Source organism: Euprymna scolopes, chromosome 8, assembly GCF_053919585.1.
Source record: "Euprymna scolopes isolate OS-2025 chromosome 8, ASM5391958v1, whole genome shotgun sequence".
Classification (NCBI taxonomy): domain Eukaryota; kingdom Metazoa; phylum Mollusca; class Cephalopoda; order Sepiida; family Sepiolidae; genus Euprymna; species Euprymna scolopes.
The window spans coordinates 41,860,544-41,885,024 of NC_136489.1; the positions used below are offsets into that span (position 1 = coordinate 41,860,544).

The window sequence follows — 24,481 nt, forward strand, 5'->3', positions numbered from 1 at the left end:
ACAGGGTATGGCACGATGGTCTTCTAAAGAAAATTAGATCATATGGAATCACTGGAAGAATTCATAATGTAATTAAATCCTTCTTAAGTAATAGAAAAATCAAAGTTGTCCTCGACAGTCGTACATCCAAACAATATGACATAAATGCGGGAGTACCTCAGGGGTCTATCCTTGGACCTCTATTATTCCTGATATTCATAAACAACCTCTCTGATAAAATTGTTTCGGAGATGGGTATATTTGCCGATGACATCACTCTCTATAACAGATATGAGGGGAAAACAAATGAACACATATCCAAGGAAATGGCAGAAACACTAGAGGATGACCTCCAATCCGTAGTGGAATGGGGACAAAAATGGTTGGTCACATTCAATTCTGCTAAGACTAAGCTTGTTTTCTTCAATAACTACAGGAAACCTTCTCTAACACCAATAGCAATGGCCAAGAACACATTACCTGAAAGTACTTCTTTTAAACTCCTCGGCCTAACGTTTACAGGGAATATGAACTGGAATAGTGTTGTGGTTGCAAGGTTGAACAATAATTAGTAAGGAAATACAATGAAGACGCAAACAACAAGATAACGCAATAATAAGTGTATTAAAGAAAAGGTATATTTACAATATGTACAAATGATGGTGTCGAGTCAGAGAGTCTTGGTGGGAGGACATGTACGCTCTTCGGCGTCACTTCCGGTGGCATTTGAGTAAGACACACCAAGGCCAACCTAGGCTTGCCATTTATAGTGTTATGTTATTCGCATATGCAAATAAGTGGTTGCCACCACAACACCCCCCTCCCAAGATTTGAAGTCACACAGATTTCAATATCTTTTTCTTTTTGGGTTTACCATTAATGGTTCATTCACTTTTCTTTTCCTACCTGATCTTCGGGGTTCAGGTGCATTTTGAGGCGGTTCCAAATTAAAAGATTCGTATATGATATCTATGGTGTCCTCCTCTTCGACTGTTGTCGTATCATCATCATCTTGGATATGACGTTTTTTTATCTGATTTAGGTGCCTTTTATGTATATTCTGTGGACCTTTAATCATGTATGTACAATCACCAATGCGTTTATCCACTACTCCATATTCCCAGTAAGATGTGTTATTTCTGTAGCACTTAAAATATACTCGATCTCCCGAGTTATATTTCTTTCTTCTCGTGTGTGTAGTGTTTCAGATAATTGCCTGCCTTGGCAATAGTTTGTCAAACGCTGATTTTACCTTTCTGGCAAACATTAGATCAGCTGGTGATATGTTTGATGGTGTACTAGGATGTGGTGTAATCCTATATACTTGCAAGAATTGTTGCAAAGCTTTTTCTGTTGGTGTTCCAATGGATTTCTTGAACGCTCGTTTTAGCGTGTCCATGAACCTTTCCGCGAGGCCGTTCGACCTTGGATGATATGGCGGAGTCGTGATGTGCTTCACTCGGAACGTGTCGCAAAATTCCTTAAACTCTGCGGATGTGAACTGCGTTCCGTTGTCAGTGACCAGTGTGTCTGGTACACCGAATCTTGCAAACAACTCGTGTAGGAACCCTATTCAGTTGTTCGTTGTTGGATTCCTGCAACGCATTACCTCCGGCCATTTTGTGAAACTATCCACTACAATTAAATAATAGTTTTCACCTACTGGACCAGCGAAGTCCATGTGGATTCTCGACCATGGTTGGTCGGTCTTCGGCCAAGGTTTGTGTACTATAGGTGGAGATTTTGCTGCTAACTGGCATCCTTTACATTTATCAATTGTTGTCGCTATGTCAGTGTCCATGTTACGCCAGTACACGTAGCTTCTCATTAACGACTTCATTCGATTTATCCCCGGATGTCCTTTGTGGAAATCTCTTAACATCCTATTCTGCAATGTTTTGGGTATTACCACTCTCTCGCTGTACAGTAACACATCGTCACATATGGAGAAAACTTCCTGCACCTTTGTGTCCGTTATAATTTTCTCTTTTATGTCCTTTATATATTCGTCTTTCTCGGCTTCCCTTTTAATGTCCGACAAAGTCACGGGTAGTTCCTTAATGATGTTTGCTACCATATTTTTTACTTCAACATTTGTCCGAATTGCTGCAATGACTGATTCTTCCAGATTGTGTTTCTGTGGTATCAGTCTTGACAGTCCATCCGCATGGCAAATCTTTTTTGATGCTAGATGTTGTAGCTGGAAATCGTAATTAAGTAGTATTGTACCCCAGCGCAGCAATCTATTTGCGGTGTATACCGGCAATCCTTTTTTTGATCCATAGATCGTGACTAACGGTTTATGGTCGGTTTCAAGTATGAATTGTCTACCATATAAATATCGGTGAAATTTAGTCACGGCAAAGATTATGCTCAACGCTTCTTTTTCGATTTGTGAATATGCCCTTTCGGCTGGTATCAGCATTCTCAAAGCGTGCGCTATTGGTTTTCTAGACCCATCCGGCATAATATGTTGAATGCATGCTCCTAAGCCGTAGGAGCTAGCGTCACTAGCGACGACTATTTTTAAGTTTGTGTCAAAGTGCGTTAAGAATAATTCGGATGTTAGTGCGCTCTTTATTTTGTCAAAAGCGGTTTGACATTCTTGCGTCCAGTTCCACGGTGTATCCTTTTTAAGCAGATTATTTAAGGGGCTCGCAAGTTATGCATTCCTTCAATAAAAGATTGGTAATAATTTGCAAGTCCTAAGAAACTCTGCAAGGTTGTTACATTATCGGGTGCTGGCATATTTTTTATTGCCGCAGATCTGTCTGGGTCTGGACGTCGTCCATGTTTGTTTATTATGTGTCCAAGATACTTAATCTCACTCATACAAAAGTCACATTTACTTTCTTTTACTTTAAAGCCGAATTCTTGTATTCGAGTAAATACTTGTTTCAAATGTTCCTTATGTTCTTCTAGGGATTTGCTCCTGACAACAATGTCGTCCAGGTATGCACATGCGCACTCAATACCACTTAGCATGGTGTCCATCGCTTGCTGAAAGATGGCAGGCGCTACTTTGATGCCAAAAGGCAATCGGTTGTATTTGTATAATCCCTTATGCGTATTGATGCATAGTATTTTTGAGCAATTCTCCTCGACTGGTATTTGCAAATACGCGTCGCTCAAGTCTATCTTGAAGAAGATATTACCCCCATTCAACTTCGTGAATATTTCCTCTGGGCTTGGTAGGGGGTAATGGTGATCTTTTAATAGGGAGTTGACCCCGGTCGAAAAGTCTGCGCACACTCTAACTTCGTCATTCTTTTTCTTTACGTATACGGTGGGGGCTGCCCACTCGTTGTGTTCTATTTTTGATAGAATTCCCGTCTGTTCCAATCTATTTAATTCTTTATCAATCTTTTCCAACCCAGCGAACGGAACATTTCGCTTTTTTCTAAAAATTGGGCTGGCGTTTTCTTTAAGTTCAAACGAGGCCTTGAATTTATTGCAGCGACCTAAGTTAGTCGTGAATGCCTCAGGAAATAATTCTTTTAAATCGTCTTTTATATTTACTGTTGTTGGAGAAGAACATTCTAATTTTTTACAGAATGTATTGATTGGCTTATCCCATAGTCCGAATTTCTCAATTAAATCTATTCCAAACAGATTTTCACTATTTTTTAGTACGAATATTTTTAATTTCTTCGCAATCCCTTTCAATTTTATCGGGAGGACAACTTCTCCTTCAAATTTTATACCACCACCAGTTACCGTCCGGGCTGCTTTACTAGTTTTCATCATGGCCGGTTTTCCCAACTTTTTCCACGTATTCAGGTTTATTATAGAAACATCGGAGCCGGAGTCGAGTTGTAACTTTATTGATGTTTTAAATATTTCCACTTTTACGTATTTTCGCCGATCTTTGTCTAATTTTGTATTTGATTTTATTTGCTGTACTCTCTTTCTGGTGTAATCTTTATATCTGCAGCAATCGCTTTTGTGTCCCACCTTCTTACAAATGTAGCATTTTTTCTTCTTATAAGGACAATCTGATTCCCAATGCTTTTCTGCACATCTCTTACAGTTATATCTAGGAAGAGGCTTGTTATATTCTGTACTATATTTATGGTTATTATCTTTGGAATATCCCGTTCCATTGCTTTTCTTTGTAAAGTTCTTGGTTGGTGCGTATGGTTTTCTAACTTTTCTTACATATGCCACTCCGGATTCTTCTATATTTTTTTAATCCTTTTTTAGTGTAATGGCCCTTTCACAGTCCTCTGCTAGTTTCTGGAGGGTTAAATCTTGCTCAGATTCCAGCTTAGACAACACTCGTCTGCGTATTTCTGCCTTTTTCGTGGAAACTAACCCTTGAGCGAAGATTAGACATTTAAAATCTTCTACCATTAGTTCTGCAAGCTTAAAATTATCGCAGTTTTTATTGACAACTGATGCGTATGTCAATTAATCTTGGTTGTCCATCTTTCTTAGATTCATGCACAGCCATCTTTTATGAAAAAGAGATATATTTGGATTAAATAATTCTTTTAGTAATTTTACAGCTTCCATGAACTCTAATTCCGCAGTTTTTTTAGGTAATATGTAATCTACGAATTTGCTGTGTTCTGATGTACCCAATTTTCTGAGTAAGAGGCTCACTTTCTGACTATTTGGCCAATTTTTACAGTCCAGTTGAAAAACATCCTCGTATCTTGTGTAGTATGCTTCAAAATTCTTCTCTTCCTCAGGCACATAATGAAATGTGTCCATGTTATTAAAAATAGTTGTATGGGAGAAATTAACACTATTGACATTTTCTCGATTACTCTTTAGTAGTTCCAGTGTTTTAGCAAAACGTTCATCTTGTCTTTCTTCATATTCCAATTGTAGTTTCTTATGCCTTTCTTCCTGTTCCAATTGCAGTTTTTTCTGCTTTAATTGTGCCATTTTCTGCTTTTCTTCTTGTTCCTGCTGCCATTTCAATAATCTGTCCTCTCTCTTTTCCTCGCGGTCAGCCTGTGCCTGTATTTGTGTTTTCAAAAGCTCGTTTTGTGTAGCTTATCTGCGTTCATCCCGCTCAGCCTGTGCTTGTAAAAATTGCATGAACAATTTTGATAAGTCTTCCATGTTTTTTTTTTTTAGTGTGTAGTTAAAAAAAAATATTGTACCATGTACAATATACACCGGTTTGGGTTACAACAAAAAAGCAAATTGCTGTAAGCTCCTGTTTTCAATAATAATATCGCTGCTTGCAATAATATATTCTTTTTGCGAGTCACGCTGCAAAAAAAAAAATAAAACAGGTTTATTTGGAATCACGAAATGGAATTGACTTTCCGTTTTTAGGCACTTACTAATAAGTAACTCTTTCCACAAAATAAAAGTTTGGGTCTTTTTTTTTTGTTTTTTTTTAATCGAGTCACAATTGAATAATGTATGCAGTACATTTAGTTCTTTGAGTTTTTTTTTTCTCTAGTATTTTAGTAATTAAAATACCTCTTAAATTGAGATTAACTTTTTTTTTTGTGACGTTTTACTGTATTATCCATTATTCAGTGACCACTTCAAGAAAAAAAATCCTTTCCTTGAATTTTAGTTTTAGCTGTGGTATTTCCTTTTAGTACCGACGTCAACCAAAACATTAATTAAAAAGTCCTTTAGTTGTTGTTTTGTTTATGGAGAACAGTAATTAGAATCCACTGGTGAACTTTTTTCGTAGGTTACTTCCTTGCTTTTCGTAATACGGGTCTGACCTGTCGTTTTTGCGACAGAACAAAGTTCGCTTTTCGTTTGCAAGTTGGTCCTTTAGTAAGATTTGTCGTGTAGCGACAAAACAAAAATTCACTTTTACATTCGTTTGCAAGTCGGATTCCCAGAAAACGGCGTAAATTGTCGCTTTTGCCACGTTAGAGTTTTTTTTTTTTCACTTGAGTTGAAACTTCTCTTTAGCGTAAAATCCGTTTGCTCGTCAACACTTTGCATTCCTTAAAAAAAATGGTCAACCTTTGCGTTGTACTTTTTTTATTTTTAAATAGTTCTTCGTCAAACTGTTATATTTGACGCTTCATATCTCGTCGCCAACTGTTGTGGTTGCAAGGTTGAACAATAATTAGTAAGGAAATACAATGAAGACGCAAACAACAAGATAATGCAATAATAAGTGTATTAAAGAAAAGGTATATTTACAATATGTACAAATGACAGTGTCGAGTCAGAGAGTCTTGGTGGGAGGACATGTACGCTCTTCGGCGTCACTTCCGGTGGCATTTGAGTAAGACACACCAAGGCCAACCTAGGCTTGCCATTTATAGTGTTATGTTATTCGTATATGCAAATAAGTGGTTGCCACCACAACAAATAGATACATTGAGAGCATTGCCAAGGCTGCTGCAAGGAAGGTTGGCTCCCTCTACCGTGCTAGAAAACTACTTACGCCTGACAGTATCCTATACCTCTAAGGCAACCATTCGCCCATGTATGAAGTACTGTTGTCACATCTGGGCTGGTGCATCTGCTGCTTGTCTCTCGCTCCTGGACAGGGTTCAAAAGAGAGTCGCCAACCTGATAGATCCTGAACTGTCATCTAGGCTTCAGCCTCTGTCCCATCAGATGTTGCATCCCTCTGCCTGTTCTACAAATACTTTAATGGTGAATGCTCTGACGAACTGCAAACACTTGTACCTCCCCGACGTAACTACCCCCGACAAACCCGACAAGCTACTATGTCTCATCCCTTTACAGAGAGATTCCTAGGTGCAAGAAAGCCTTTTACTCCAATAGTTTCCTCCCCAGAACTGCGGGTCTTTGGAACTCCCTTCTGAGATTCTGCTTTCCCAACTGCAATGATATGCAGAAGTTCAAGTGTAATGTTAACAAACATCTTTCTACTCATCTCCCTTCATAATGACTGTCATTATTTTAGTCGTCTAATGTCTCATTTTGTTTTTGTTTATAAGACATTAGTTTTAGTCTATTAATCCTAAAGTTTTCTTTAGGTTCTATATGCTCCAAGAATTTATTAAAAATAATGTCGGGAGAACATTTCTCATCATCTGTTAATTTCCAAGTGTTAAATTTTTTGAGACCTTCGTTGCCGGTCTTTAGCAGTATGTAATTCACTTGTTGGTCGGTTTTTATTTTGTTTATAGCAAAATATAGTTCTAACCTCTGTTTAAAAAGTTTAAAATGTTTCCACTGGATTTGGCATTTCCCAGTCCATAAACAGAATAATGTCATTATTGGTAGACATTATTATTAACGGCTATGTATTTTTTCAATAAACAGAAAATTCAATATGTCTGCCAATGTGCGAAAATCCACACGTGTTTACGAGAACACATACGATAACAACAGTTGACAAAAATTCAAAATGTCTGCTATTGTGCGAAAATCCACACGTGTTTACGGGAACACATACGATAACAACAGTTGACAAAAATTCAAGATGTCTGCTATTGTGCAAAAATTCACACGTGTTTATAGCATATACGAGAATGATAGCAAAGTTTTATAAAATGCACATTAATGGTAAATTAATGAAAATTGGTTTACATGCCTTGTTTTGTCTTCTGTAAACGTATTTTTCCTCTCGTGTCTGTTGGCAGTTTTTTTTTTTTTTTCAACTGTTATAAATGTTCGGTATCCATTTCACTGCCACCATGTCGTTATTTTATGTTTGTTATTATAAGTAATTGATAACCAAGTTGTGGTTTTATTTGATATAGAATTTATTACATATTTACATAGGAAGAGAGATTGAAGGTACGTGTGTAGAAGTCTACGCCATGTTGTCGAATACGATATGTATTAGGCGGTTTACATCAATATTCATACGCCATGATTTCCTTGTTACGCGTATGAAAGTAGTTCTATGATAACACTCCAATGACCCCGCTAATTAAGTCCCTGATAGTAGCCCCCTGCTTCAAAGTGGCACTGCGCCTTGTTTGGGGTGAAATTTGAATAAAAAATAAATAAATAAATAAATAAAAATGTAGATATTTGCACTTTCGTTGCATTTTTGATAAAGAATATCGTCAGCCATGTTTGATTTATATGTCTCCCAACAAAGAAATGTTACCAAACGCAATATAAATTTCTCTTCTGCTTCCAAAATGCTTTGGGGAATAAACTTAAAGAGAATTTTGAGAATAAAAGAAAAAAATACAGACAGGGGCAAGTTCCTTAAGGTCCGCACATAAAATATATGTAATAAAAAAAAAAAAAAAATACATACAAAAAAAAAAACGGGTGCAGCTGAGAAGAAATTTTTGTAAGAATAGCGATTACTGAAAAAAGAACATGAAATAATCCACACTGGTGCATCATTTAGTTGAAAGTTTACTGAAAAACGAATTACATGACGTATGAAAAAATCGTTTTAAAGAATAATTTGTCGGGTTCTAATTACAGAGTGCATTTTGACAAGGGAAAATGACTTTTAAATAATTTTTTTTATGTTGCAATGTATAAGTATACACGAATATATTTGTTAGTTTAACATTAAATAAGCAGTGAATATCCTGGGATTTATGCGATCTGTAGAAATGATTTTTTTTACGCAAGTGACTAATTCTAACAGTAATTGATATTTTTCAACATTTTTCCGAACATGGGAAATTTATTAATTATCATTATTTGTTAGTGAATATATGAAAATCAACTGTATTAGTATAAAAGTAACACAATCGCTAAGAAAAAAATGACAAAAAGAACAAATTTTGTTGTGTTCAAAAGGATCGACTTCTAAGAAAAAACGAATTTGCAAAAAAATGTTTTTTTAATATTGTATCATTTTTTTATCTTAAATATATAAAAACACACTTGGATTAGATAAAAACGCTATTGCAAAATGCCAAGGCAATCGATTCAGTAGTTTTTTTAGATTCTCGGTAAGTCATAAACATACTTTTACATTTTTATTTATATAGATATTATAATTCAATAACTTAAGTGTTATTTCTTCCGCCCGTCACACCAATAATTTCCTGAGTAAGGTTAACACTTTTGTCCAAACTTCCAACTTCTGTACATGTAACGCACCTTCTTTCAACTCCCAACGTACTTCTGCTAATTCAACTTATTTCTTCGAAATCCAACTTCAAAATGAACGACCCTCTAAAAAATCAACCCTCTTTTATCTCCAACCAGGAGCATCTCATTTGCATATCTGGTAGTCACATTGCAGGCATAGTTTCTTTCTTCTTCATTCATTTCATTCCACGACCGACCCATTGAATTATGCACACGTGCTAATTAGGTAAGTCGCACGTTTCCCTACACTCCCCCCTGATCTCATGATCACACACAGGGCAGGGGGGGCAGTCGTTTTTGTCGAGTACTTCTTCAAAGAATCGGGGGAAGCACTTCCTCATTTCCATCTTCCTCATTACCACCGTTATTGCCACCAGTCTGTTCCATTATCCCCTCTTGTGGTTCCCTATGCGGTGTTTCACAATCAGGGCAAGGGGACAGTATCCGTCTTTGTCCGGTACTCCTTCCAATAATCGGAGGCATCACTTCTTCGGTTCCATCTTCCTCAGTATGTTTCATCATTCCCTCTCGTGGTGCTATAGGCGATGTTTCACAATCACGGCGGGTGTGCAGTATTCGTCTTTCTCGGGTACTTTGATGAGGAACTAGTGGTATTACTTCCTCATGTCCATCGTCCTCATCACTATTGCCACCAGTTTGTTCCATCATTCCCTCATCTGATTCTGTAGGTAGTGTTTCTATGCTCACCTGTAGGGGCAGTAGGCGATCAGGATCATCCCTGAACTGTATGTGATCTTCCTCATTATCCTCAGACTCAGAAGAGGTATAACAGGGGTGGATATCTTTTACATGACGTGGTACTAATCAACATATTCTGAGGACTTATGATTTTGACTATTTTTCCTCTGCAAAATTTTACAGTGCACCCAGCATTTGGGGGTTTTACCCAAACACGGTCTCCCACTTGATATGGTGTATTGACAACGCTAACCACTGATGGTGTGACATCAATTCCTTTTATACGCTGTTCATAGTGGTAAATCCCATTAGCTGGTGCAGTTTCTGGTGTTGCATCGTCCTTTGGTGTCACATTATACCAGTACACAGCTTCTGGAATAGAACACTGTGTCCTGGCTGCAATTCTTTTAATGGTGCGATGACACTGCTCTGCTATACCGTTAACTTCTGGAAAATATGCACATCGGTAACGCATTCTAATCCCACATTCCTGCGTAAATTCTTGACATTGAAATGTAGTGGCGTTATCAGTCAGAATTTCCAGCGGGGCACCACGTTACAAAAAGACAGCTCTCAACTGTCATATAATGCTAGATGCATCCTGTCGTATCAACAGGCACCATATCGTGAAACGTGTCGGACCACAATCTGTCAAGGTCAAAAAATGCCTGCCCTCATAATGCATTACATCTATCCCTACTTGATACCAGTTTTCCTCCACCGCAAGCTTCCCTTTTGGCCATTGGGATGGTGCCGGATCAATTCGCTGACACTCTTCACACGAGCGTATAGCTGCCTTGATTGATGCTCTTGTAGTTGAGGGACACACTCTTCGGAAAAAATATGTTGTCCTCCGAATTCCGGGATGTCCACTCTGCTGATGTATTGTACGGATCTGGTCAGGTGTTAATTGATCTGTTACGGCCGTGCATGTCTGTTGTGGAGGATCAGATCCCTGCCTCATTACATCAATACACCTCTTTGGTACTCTAGTCAAGCTATCAGCCAAATTCTGCATCGACAAAACTAAGGTAATGTCCACCTGTAAGCTGTATTCTTCAACTATACGCTTTATTATTGCCAGTCTCCTTCGTACTAACATCTCACTTGCAGCTCTAGTCTTAACTCGAGCGTTTCCAGTCAAGGTGTCGGTCAACCAGTGGTAAACACACAACGAGTCAGTGTGGAGATGCACAACCTTAGCCTGCCATTGCAATGCAAGATTAAGCCCTTCTAACGTGGCATCGAGTTCTGCCAAATTTATATGCTGGGCATCATTTTTCGGATGAAGCCAGCACACATCTTCCGCAATGGCACCCAACTGTTCCAACACGACACCTGTAGCCAGTGAACTTGCGTCAACCCATGCATTCAGTTTGTTTCCAGATACTTGCCACTCACCCTGGGCAGGGTCGTTTCTATGTACTCTGGACAATATTTCAGCCATCATTTGCTGGAGAGAATCATCATCCACCATGTCGTCCCATCCTTTGGTTACTGCAGTTACTCGTCTTTTTAACACTTCTGTTGCCTATCGGAGCCATCCACAGACAGGTAGATGTCCTTACCGCAAATAGAAAACACAATGCGTCCTGTCAATACACTGGGTAACTCTGGAATTGCGCTCCCTCGCTTCCATCACAAAGTATTGCCCTTCTCATAGACCTCTAGGCCTAACACGGGCACCCCGTCCTTTAGGCGCTTAGGGTCTTTGCTTATTAACCCAAACGATTCCAGTTTTGCTCGAACCACATCTGCAGACATTATATCCTCATTAATGTAGATGTCGTCAATGTAAGTTGAAGCAGCTTTAGCTGTGGTCTCATCCTGCATCAAAACAGTTTTAATAATAGTTGTCATTATTAAGGGTGCTACGTTTAGGCCAAAACCTAAATGTGTCAAACAATATCGTTTTCCCTTGATTATCACTGTCTGAAATGGCCATAATGACTCATGGACATGTATCTGCAGGTAGGCTCTCTTTAAATCCAGCAGTGCTACATTACTCCCTTTCTCACGCCACTCTCTTAGTTTAGCAGTGCACACATCTGCATCTCCAGTGAAAGCATCAACATGTTGATTCAATTCTCGGTAATCCATTACGGGCCGAATTTTGTCTTTAGTAGGTTTTTCAACAGCCATGAGCGGAATTAATCCTTTGGGTGGTCCCAGACGTTCCTGTGGGTACGGTATTAACCATCCGTTATCAATCAACATCTGAAGTTCTTCTTTATATGTGGCCCTATTATTTGTGGAAACTGCATATTCTGGAATGGTGTTGCACAGCCGATCTGGTGCCTGGCTCATAGTCCATTTCCACTTTGCAGTCCACGCCTTTTCGTTGTCATCAAACATAGCACAGAAATCCTTTTCTTCAATAGACATGGCTGCACAGACTTCTTTTCCTTCTCCAAGCATTACACCTCCAGTCGCTGTGATTATGACGCCTCCTAGTGCTTGCATTGCATCAATTCCAATTGTTACGTTGATGCGAACTGGTCAACGGACACCAAATGTGTGTTTGTTATATTGTCTATTTATAAAAGATTGTGAGTGTTTGTTGTATTGTCTCTATAATAAAGGACTGAGTGCTTGTTGCGTCATCTCTAATAATGGATTAGAAGAGATGACGTGTTATATATTTATGTTGTATAACTCACCTCTTCCCCCCCCTCTCTCTCTCTCTCTCTCTCCCTCTCTCTATTCCTTAACATTCCTTCCGCCATTATTTATAAAAATGTATGACGAAGACATACATTTTTTTACTACCCACTTTTTCTAAGGGAATCCTAAGCTCACCCCACTGGCAAAGGAACTGTCATACCATCATTCAATAAATCATAATTCAAATAAATAAAATTACATCTACAAATAATACCATGTGGCGCGAATTCTTGCGCCCTCGAAGGTCAACAACTCTCTGTGACCCCATGGCCTCCATCTCGCATCTTAGGATCATGCAGAGATCATGATATCTCTCGTCACGCTATAACGCATTTCCACAAGCACATGACTCATACGAGACAAAAGATTTTTCTCATAATATTACGAGAGCATTTTCCTATGTCTCCCGCCGAATTACGCATCCGGAGAAAAATCCCACGAAAAAAAGACAAAAAAAAAAAATAATTCTACAACCATTTCGAAAATTAGAATAAATCTCGACTGAAACTTAAGAACTAGTTGACTCCAGTAGTGTATCTTTTTTCTCCTACACTGCTTAAATCTTATTTCTTTCTCTTTTTTAACATCTTATCATTATTATTACTATCATTATTAATTAATTAACAACATGTTTTTACTTATAAATTTAATCATTATCTCAATAAACTCCACAAGGCAAAAATTCATTCCTCCTCCTTCTGCGAAAAAAAAATACATGTCCAAGAACAAGAAAAAACCTGCACAATTCTGATGTGAGAAAACATCAATCACTAGAAAATATAAATTAAAAAAAAAAATTCTTATAATCATTCACAAAGTCTCGTCTCACACAAATAACAAAAACATAGATTCGTGGACACCCAAAACTGTCCACGTCAGCACATTTTGAGGTCAGGTTACATAACATTTGACCACCTCACAGAATCTCAAAAATAAAAAAAAAAAATTTTTTAAATTCACAGTCGTTTACAAAAAATACATAGACATTTACAATTAAAACACATAGTCGTTTCCAAAAACAAAAAAAAAACGACTCACTTAAAATTTTCAGACAATCCTTCATAAAACAAAAATTCAACATAAAATAACAATCGATGGAAACTAAATTTGTCCACGTCACCCAACACTTGGGGTTTTCTGAAAAAAAAAATATCACCTTTTACTTATCCGAGTGGTTTTTATTATGGCCTTTTCTGCCATTTTCTCTACTGCCACTTACGCCACATCAGTGGAACTCCAATTGCTCCCTGACGCTGGACAGAAACACATTTCGCTTTGCTATATTGGAAAAACTTTTCTTTTTTTTTCCAGGTCGGTAAGACATATAGCTCAGCAAATTCTATCCATGGATTTTTCCATTTTGATCCTACTCGAAATCACAGAATTCCATCACCCTAAGACAACACTTGTGTTTTTTTTCTTCTTTTTTTTTAATCTAAAAAAACATACATTTTAACATTTCATAAAACAGTTTAAATACAAAAACATTTTTCCACACCAGAAAAAAAAATTCTCACAAAAAAAACCCGTACAATTAGAGAAAAAAAAACAATTCCACATTAGCAGAAAGTATCCATTGTTTCTTAACAAACAAACAAAAAAATACACATTGTCTTTTCCTAAAAGTACGCAACGCATTTACAATTTTAAGTGTATATAATTGTTTAACCTATAAATTCATAACAAATATTTGATTGATGTGTTTCTCTTGTAATCGTGACAAGTCACTTCATTCCCCTCGGTAACTAAAGTTTATATGTTCTATTTCTTCTTTTTTTTTTCTTTTTGTTTTTATCAGTATGTCGATTGATATATCTTTCTTTTTTCAATTCCCACTGTTTATCTTTCTACACCGTAACATAGCACTTTTTCTGTGTTCTCATATGTAAAATCAACAATTCATTATCTGTATGTCGATCGAGCTATCTGTTTTTTTTTTTTTCTTATTTCTCTTAATTTATCATATAATATTACTATACATAATTTTAATGTGTCTTTTTTTCCGTTGTGTCTATATATATTTGTTTCACCGCTGTTCAATGAAAGGACCCTACGTTGTTGTTTTTTTTTTCTTTAATTTTCTTTATCTTTTCCTTTTTTATGTGTAGCGTACAATATTTTTTCGTCTTTTTGTTCGCATTTCTGTGATCATGTAATGTTTTTTTTTCTGTGGTATTATTTATTTATTTATTTTTTTAATTATCTTGGACCCTTTTAAAAAGTTGTGTTTCTTTTTTTTTTTTCCGTAGTAACCGAAGTTCTTTTTTTTTTTTTTTTAAACCCACCCTTGCTTGGTGGTCTGGTCGCTTACGGCTTCAAATTGAGTGTTGTTACGTTGTCGTATCATAAAGGATATGAGTGTTTGTTGTATTATCTCTAATAATGGATTAGAAGAGATGACGTGTTATATTATATATTTATGTTGTATCATAACGGGAATCGGGTGTGAGTGACATGTATTTTCAGAACCTACCTCTGCTTCTTCCATGTTGGACCATCTGGAATTTCTCGTCCTGGAGGGAGACTTGATACCTGTTTTTGGATGAAGATTCAATCACTCCAAGACAAGGAATTAGTTCTATAGTTTATTTCACTTTTCCCAGATGTCCTGCAGAAGGTGGAAAGTGAAATCGGCCTGTGTGGGTTCTTCTTCTACACACGTCAGCGTTCGTCCCCACCCACCCCCAGTGAAGAGGAGGAGACAACGGGAAGCCGTCCGTTGTCTTCTGAGTCCAAATCAAATCTCCAATTCAGCTAATCTGATCACATGACTCACACGCAATCAAATCAGCTGATCTTAACTTCCAGTCAACGTGTCTACACTATAACTCACCTCTTCCCCTCTCTCTCTCTCTCCCTCTCTCTATTCCTTAACACAATCAACATGTCATAGCCAAGGGGGTTTTCTTTCATCACCAGAACATCAACTTTGGCTGTGTCACCCTTCTCAGTACAGATCGTGATCGTCCCTTCACCACAACATGCTCGGGATAAACCATTGATCATCATAATACCGACTGGTTGCTCCCGCCACATCTGACAGTAATGTGCACTAACTATAGACAGAGAACACCCCGTGTCTATAAGTGCTGAACACTGCACATCGTCAATTTTAACGCCAATGACCGGTAACCTGTGTTTATTGGTTGGCAAGGGGTAAGGGTGGCGATAGTACCTTGCCCCCAACGTCGTTTCCCGAACAGTTGCAAGATATATGTCAATACTTATTGCAGCGATAGCATTGTACTGTTCGCTATGCTCGTGGATATACACACGTCCTATCACTCCGGCAATCCTTAACAAAATGATTGGCCTCCCCACATTTATAGCACACTGGGCCTACACACTTATTACTACCTGGGAGAGAATCTACATTGCTTCCATGCGGTTCGACTGCTGCATGTTGAATACTAGTTGCTACTGCAATTGGCTCCTGTTCATTACAGATGTTTCGAGCTCGGACTAATAACTCGTCTGTTGTCAATTCATCAATTCTTGACGATGCCCGCAACAGTTTGCTGACCTCCTCAGGTAAGCCTACTAAAAAGGCACATCTTAATATCTTATCGTTAACCCCACCAAATGGTACTGACAACTTTCGTAGGTCAGCTAGGTACACATCAACGGTTTCCTTGGGGTGAAGTCGCCGACTCGTGAACTGTTGCCATGCAACAAACAGATCTGTACCAAACGCTGTATATAGGCTGTGTTTGATTGTATCCCAGTCTGGTTCATCCCAGAGTTGCTGATAGACTGCATAGGCCTCTCCGGTTAACCTCAAAGGAATGACTGTGGCTGGTTCTTTAATTCTGCACAGTGTACAGATCTTTTCAGCCTTTTCCACCCATTCAACGACAGACGGTCCAGTAGTAGATCCATCAAACTCAGGTATCAAACGAAAGTCGAATCTGTCCATTTTCTGCCTTTCGAGTAACCGCACACCGAGAGTCAAAATAGCTTATAATTCAATAACTTGAGTGTTATTTCTTCCACCCGTCACACCAATAATTTCTGGGTAAGGTTAACACTTTTGTCCAAACTTCCAATTTCTGTACACGTAACGCACCTTCTTTCAACTCCAAACATACTTCTGCTAATTCAACTTGAAGACATACACGAAATGGTCACACACATTTTGCCTTTTATATATATAGAAGAAGATTTCTGAATTAATTCATTGATATATATAGCGATGTTATATATTTCATTTTGAAGCACATTTTTCGCTCTATCAAATTGTGTTAATCTCTTCATTCATTTTTTTCCAAGCTTTTTGACAGCATAGACAAAATTAAAATCTGCATGATTTTCTTGTTCCAGTTCAAATTAGGCCGAAAAGCTGTCAAGATAGCTTGTGATATCAATGATGCATTTGGCCCAGAAACCACTAACAAACGTGTGGCACAGTGGTGGTTCAAGAAATTTCGCAATGGTGACGAGAACCTTGAAGATGAAGATGGTTGTGGCCGGCCGACTTCGGTTGATCACAAACATTTGAAAGCTTTATTTGGAGCCAATCTTCACAAAATCACACAAGAAGTTTCTGTTGAACTCGATGTCAACAGTCGTTTGTTATTTAAAGCAAATAGGGAAGTCAAAAAAATTGGATAAATGGTTGCTGCATGAATTGAATGATAATCAAAAAAATCGTCGTCTAAAGGTGTCTTCTATGCTCCTTCTGCACAACAAAAACGACCCATTTTTCGAGTGGATTGTGACGTGTGATGAGAAGTGGATCCTCCATGATAACAGGCAACATTAGGCACAGTGGTTGGATGCCAGAGAAGCTCCACACACTTCCCGAAGCCGAAATTGCACCAAAAAAATAATGGTTATGGTGACTGCTTGTTGGTCTGCAGCCGGTCTCATCCATTACAGTTAAACAATTATGGTGGAAAAGTACTGCCAACAAATTGATGAAATGCACCAGAAGCTCAAACGTATGTACCCAAGATTAATTTATATGAAGGGACCAATTCTCTTCCATGACAACACTCGCTCGCATGTTGCTCAACTGACCCTGCAGAAGCTGAACGAATTAGGCTACAAGACTCTGCATCATCCGCCATATTCACCAGACCTCTTGCCCACCGATTATCACTTTTTCAAGCATCTCGACAACTTCCTGCGCAAAACTGCTTCAAAAGCCAAAATGATGTTGAATCAGCCTTCAATAACTTCATCGCTTCCAGAACTCCAGATTTCTATGCTAATGAGATAAATAAACTTGTTTCTCATTGGCAAAATGTGTCGATTCCAATGGTTCTTATTTCGATCTATAAAGTTTATTATGAAAGGAGTTATGATCTTTTCAAGTTGAACATCAAAAAAACGACATTATTTTTGCACCAACCTGATTAATATTCAATAGAGGATTGATTCGATAATAATACATATGCAATCTGCATAAATTAAAATATCATGTTTAAGCATATTGTATGACCGAGCAACGCCGGGCGTCCAGCTAGTATAACACCAATAAAATCCAGTTGTTTATAAAACAATTCTCATCATTCCAGCAATGAGACGAGTAATCCCACTAGTATATAAAATGGTTAATTGAGAATACACATACTCCACATTCTCTCTGATCAATGAATGATTCCATTGAATTCCAATATTTTAATATCAATCCATTTTCGGAATTCCATTTGTTTCCCAAATCCAAATAAACTATCATGATCATTGCCCATTGACTGATATCCATAAAAATTTGCATTTTCAAAATTACTAAAAATTAAATTTCAATATCTTTTAACAAAAGTATTCATCTTTTTATTTATTTAGGTTCAATTTTTTCATCACTAACACGTAAATTATACAACTCATTTAGGCGAGGTTCAAAGCAAGAAACAAAAATAGGCATTTTTTAACTTCTTTGACAGAAGAAACTTTGTTTTGGAGTGTTGTATTGCCTATTACTACAGTATTACATTATTTTTGTTACCTTAAAAATATAAAATCATAACAAAGAAAAAATTCTTTTGGTGCATTAGTAGACTAAAACCCTCCTCTTCTCCTATATATATATATATATATATATATATATATATATATATATAGCATAAGTATACCCTATTTCAGTGTTATTCTAACATTTTACATTAGTTAATTTTTTTTATTTTTACTACTAACCCTAAGACAGAGTGGCTCTTAATTAAGTTTATGCTTAAAAGACCATAACAACTATTTTTTAAATTTTTATTGGAATGTTTTAAAAATGATTAATTGGGGAGAAAGAAAGAACATGATTACAATAAAAAAAAAATAGGAATAAAATAATTTTGATTATAAAAGAATTTAAAATATCTTGTGGAAATTAATGCTTTATATCGGATACAAAATTGACTTAACATGAGAAAAGAAGACAATGCAAAGCTGAGATTAACCAAAACTAAATTGCCCCAGTAAAGAACGTTAAATAGTATGAAGAATATCAAACCACCTTTGGTTTATTTAATTCAATAAAATGTTTTTAAATACATTCTATATATTGACAGAAAAACTTGCAAAATACAGTCAATATACGCTTTATTTGCATAAACATAGATGATGATGCTAGGATTTTGCAATTCTTGCAAGGCGTCAACATACCCACAGTACCTGTTATTCCCAAATGGTCCCCCATCTGGTACTGACCAGGCTCTATATTACTTAACTTTGGTAATCTAACAAGAACCGGTATGCCAACATGATTATGCTGTATCGAATGTTGTGCATTTTTTTTTTTTTTTGCATGGATCCATAGACTCTCTATGGTTTGCATGTGGGCTCCAGCTATCTCCCTTACCTGACAATTTTAAAATCATTTGATGTCCAACATTATAAAATTGAATTTTGTGAAAAAATACCTTTTTCTTGCAGGAATTTAATAGTTCATGCTTGGTGTCTTACTTACTTACTTAATTAAATTAAAACATGATTAAAAAGAAAGGTAAGAAGGTTCAAAAGATTTACTTTAATTAATGATACAGAAAAATATTTCCAAATACACTCTATATATTGACAGAAAAATTTACAAAACACAATTGTGAGAAAAACCTGAATAGCACGAGTTTAGTGTTGTATTTCCTCTAAGAAAAAGAAAGTAAAGATGCCGACTTTGCATTTATATGTATAATGGCCATGCAAATTTATGTGTGACATATGCAAATTAGAGGCGAGGGAGTTTGTTGAACGGGTGTAAAAGAGGAAGGAAAAGGAACCACCGGTGAGTGGGAAGACAGCGTGTTGGGGAAAACACGTGTCGAAATGAAACTAAATCAGAATAGACAGAACAACAAATTTGACTCGGTTCAAATACCATAGAAAAGTTATATTTTATTTGCATATTTATTTTACTTTATATTTGCTTGAGATACCTCTGTTTTTCCTTTCAACTGTATTCTTAATAACACCTTGCAGCCAAAGTATGGTTGTGTTTATCAAATAAATGACAAATTCTTTTGGCTATAAAAACAATTGTACTTTACAAACAGATGTGTGGCATGGAGTGAAGAGAGATGAAGTGGGTGGCAGATGAAATGCAGTCAATCATACCACTCTCGTGTCATCTCTCTATTCTCTGTTCAACTTTATTTGTTTATTTTTTATAATTCTGTTTTGCATTGTTACATTCGCTTTGTCTAGCATTTTCATCAGCTTTTTTCATCAGCAGACAAAATCTGGGATGTTTTTTATGTCAGAGGTCAACTCACACTTTTGTTATTTAATCGCTCTCTTGGGTTATCTAGCATTTCCCAGGACTTTTGTTGCTTGTTTCAGTATTGCCTGCCATCATTATTCAACATTTACTTTTAAAACAATGTCCAATAAATTGATGACAATGATCAATAAAAAGAGACAACAATATGATATAAATGCAGGTGCACCTTAGGAGTCAATCCTTGGACTTTTATTATTCCTGATATTCGTAAATGACTTCCCTGATAAAATTCTCTGAGATAGGCATATTTGCTGACAATACCATGCTCTATAACAAACATAAGGGGAAAAATAATGAACACATATCCAAAGCAATGGTGGAAACCCTAAACGAAGACCTCCACTCTGTAGTGGAATGGGGACAAAAATGGACGGTCACATTTAATGCTGCCAAGACTAAGCTTCTTTTCTTCAATAATTACAAGAAACCAGCTCAATCTCTTATAGCCATGGCTAATGATACATCACCTGAAAGTACTTCTTTCAAACTCCTCAACTTAACGTTCACAGGGAACATGAGTTGGAACAGATACATTGAGGGCATTTCCAAAGAAGATGCTCTCTCTCTCTACCATACTGGAAAGTTACTTATGCCTGAAAGTATCTTGTACCTCTATAAGGCCACCATTCGCCCATGTATGGAGTATTGTTGTCACATTTGGGCTGGTGCATCTGCTACTAGTCTCTCCTTCTTAGACAGGGTTCAAAAGAGAGTCGCCAACCTATTAGGTCCCACATTATCAGCTAGGCTTTAGGCTTTAACCTCTGCTCCATTAATGAAATGTTGTATCCCTCTGCCTGTTTTACAAGTATTTTAACTGTAGGTGCTCCAACGAACTACAAACCCTTGTTCTTCCTCGACATAAATACCCCTGACAAACATGACGAGCAGCAAAATCCCACTCCTACACAGTAGAAATTTCTAGATGTAAGAAAACCTTCTAGTCTAAGAGTTTCTTCACTAGGACTGCTAGATTTTTGAATTTCCTTCCAGATTCTTGCTTCCTGGACTGTATCGACATGCAGAAGTTTAAGTGTAATGTAAACAGACATCTTGCTGCTCAACTCCCTACATAGTATCCCTGCAACTTATGTCCCCAATAGTAGCCCCCTACATCAAAGTGATAGTGTGCGTTGTTTGGGGTGAAAATGTAATTAAAAAAAATTTTTTAAATAAAAAAACGGGATAACCAAAACGAAATTGGTTCAATCATGAACATCCAAAAGCAGATAAAAATGAAAGCTAAACCTCCTGGCCAGTGCCAAACACAAACAGCTAGTATAAAAAAGAAAATTGCATGTTTTAATAAGGAGATGAAATTTGCTTGAAGCATCATGTGTGATATACAACTTTCGCTTCCCTTATTTGTCCTTTAGTTCTCACATTCCATGAGTGATGTTTCTAACAAAGAGGGAAGAATTGCTGTTTTCTAGGTCAGAATCTATTCCATCTAACGCTTATCGTTGGCAAATTTTTGACCTTGAAGTAGTATTTTTTTTATCTCTTTATATTAAATGACTTGCCTGGAGCAATTTCCATAAAAAATATACAAAGAAGAATTACAAAAAGTAAATGGCAACATACATTTTTTAATAAGGAGATAAAGTTTGTGTGAAGTATTAGGTGTGTTACGAGCAAATGTTTGTTTTCTGTTAATAAGCTGTGAAAGAGCAAATTTTTAAAAATATATTTACCTGGGTTTGCGAAAGATGTGTAGCGTCCCAATCACTACATTGGTCCTTAGGGTCTTTGGGTAGATGAATATCTAAAACTTCTTTGGCGAGAGATTTCAGACCCCCAGGCTGGCTACAAAGAAAGAATAATTCAACTAAGAAGCTGAGCAAGCAATCAGACAAAAAAAGAAAACAAAAAACAGGAAATGTTTTTGAAGTCTTTTATGATAAGAAAAGTAATTAATTGAAAGTCTGCATTTTATTTCTCTCCTGAGGTTAAATAATCAAGTGTTAACTATTCTATATTCGCCCTTAAATGATTGTTAAATATCTTGAGGTTAAATGATTGTTAAATATCTTGAGATTAAATGATTGTTAAATATGCCGCACTTTCAACAATTTCCATGGTTAAATGCAACACAATACTGTTAAGACTTGCTACTCCAGCATCTAACTCCAAATCAAGCCAGTCTCTGAAAAATCAGGCTTTTTTTTTATATTTAAACCGGAAACATCTCATTTGCATATGAGATGACAAGATCGCCAACATATAAAGAGAAGTAGTCATGTTTTTTTTTCTTCAATCTTTTTGTTTACAATGGACACTACCAAATTTTTCAGGCATTTAATCAGACCCTCTCTTCAAGATTTTTTTTTTTTTACTTACGCATGTATGTTAAGATGCTGAATTGTTCAAAATAGGTTGCCAGTATTTATGTAACATTAGGATAATATTAAGGTGACCAGTAGTTAAATTTCTGCTTTTGAGAAATTATTATGGTTGTATTTGTGTTTTAGCACTATTGCATCCTGTAGAGAAGTGTGTGTTGGGGGGGGGGGGTCTTCACGGCATCTGTTATTAATTTGTTAGGTGAACGTATGAAAGAGTTGTAAAACACTATTCCCTCTTCACGTTGTAACAGGTTAGGCTTAGGGCTAAATAATCACATGAGTATTTCAGTTCGCTTCAGCAAATGTATAAGTCTAAAAAGAATATAATGAATAACCAAAGAATATATAAATAAAAAGAAATAAGTGAACATTATCCATCAAGTTGCGGCATATATGTATTGTGCAAACATCGTCCTCCACTTGCAGCCAATTAGAATGAGAAAGAAAGTGTTATCCTAATTGATTAGCTAATGCAGGTTAGATCATGCTAGAACATATTAGGCAAAGAAAAAAAGTTGATTATCAATTTTTTTAGAGCTTCAAAGACGCCAGGTTATGTTGTAAAAAAAATACCAAACTAACTTTCCATTAAAAAAAAACAAAACAAAAACTATTTGGTCACTAATTCAAAGAAACAAAATATTTATAACCAAGAAAAGAAACAGTTGCCAATTTATTACATTAGGTTGTTCGTTTTGATGAACTTTTATAATTAAAAAAAGGGAAAAAAATAGATAAAAACAGTTGACAATAAAAAGAAAGAAATAAAAACAGTATAATGTGTGAATCTATTACGGTAGGTTGTTTGTTTTGACGAACACAAAAAAGAAAGAAGACTGTAGAAGGTACATTTACTACTATGTTTGTATATGTTTTAACCTTAGCAGAGAATTTGCTCGCTGTTGTTATATAATGGAAATTAATTGTCTATTAACTGAAATTGATGCTGTGCAAATCAATATTTTTCAATGCTACATTTACTCTAGAAGTTTTCTCACAAACCACTAGACTGATCTAGTTGAAATTTTGTATGGCCCTTTATGATATGGTGCAATGAACAAAGTATTATGGTATCCTTTCAATGCACAGTTAGGGATTAATAATGGTTTCGTATTTTATGCAAAAATGATCATAAACTTAACCATATTATCATTAACCATGTTATTAACCATAACCATCAATTTGGCATAAAGCATTCATTCTAAGTTAACGGGCTATAACTTTTTCTTGTTTTTAACGTGGTTACAGTCAAGTTATTTCTGTTTCTAGATTGTTTAAAAACTATTTCTTGGTTCTTCAAGAGTTGCAGAATGTAGTGGCATTGTTTTGTTTTTGTATTTTTAATTAGAGTTCTGACCTTTCCCTTGCATGTTCACCAAATTTTTATTTATTTTTAGTTTTTGTTTTCTCTAAAAATTATTTCTTCATCGTTTCTTCTACATCCTGTAAAAAAAAAAAAAGATAGATTATCCATGACTGAATTTATTTATATTGCAACTCAAATTGACATCGGGTAATTGCATCCTTTTGGTTCCAACAAGAGGAAGTGGTTTTAGGTTTTGACTAGTTTTATGGCATACGTCTGCTTGAAATCAAGTTCTTCAATCTTGCAGAGATCTTAAGACAATTTTTGAGGTTGCATGTGCCCAAATGGTAATTTCAATAAAAAAGAGAAGGAAATCCGAAATTCTTTAAAAAGAATTGCAGTAAACGTCACATCTGTTAATAATACAAAAAGAGGGGGAATGGACAGCTGCAGAAAATATGCATTTTCTATGTATAATAGTGGATAATCTGCCATTTTTTTGTCATCTGATTCCGTTATGCAACTACTCGAGAAATCTAAGAAAACATAAATGCCCATTCGACATTTAATTTCAAAATTAAATCACACAAATTGCATATATGACAGAATTATTAATTACTAGCAAGGTTATTTGGTGTCATATGGAATCCTAATTTCACTTGAAGCCTGCTTAGTTTACATACCCTCAACAAACATGTTTAGCAGCAAAATCCCACCCCTTCAATGCAGAGGTCCCTAGATGACAGAAAGCCTTCTACTCTGATAGTTTCTTCTCTAGGATTGCTAGACTTTGGAATTCCCTTC

General features: G+C 36.4%; 1 protein-coding gene across 2 annotated transcripts in view; it reads right to left on the reverse strand.

The window, feature by feature from the left end:
• Window positions 1-24,481, reverse strand: part of LOC145283525 (exonuclease 3'-5' domain-containing protein 2-like) — a 319,857-nt gene that overhangs the window by 66,018 nt on the left and 229,358 nt on the right. For both annotated transcript variants that reach the window (XM_080132391.1, XM_080132392.1), the window contains exon 5: window positions 21,721-21,832. In XM_080132391.1, the coding sequence (XP_079988517.1) occupies window positions 21,721-21,832 (112 nt within the window). The remainder of the gene's footprint in view (window positions 1-21,720; window positions 21,833-24,481) is intronic.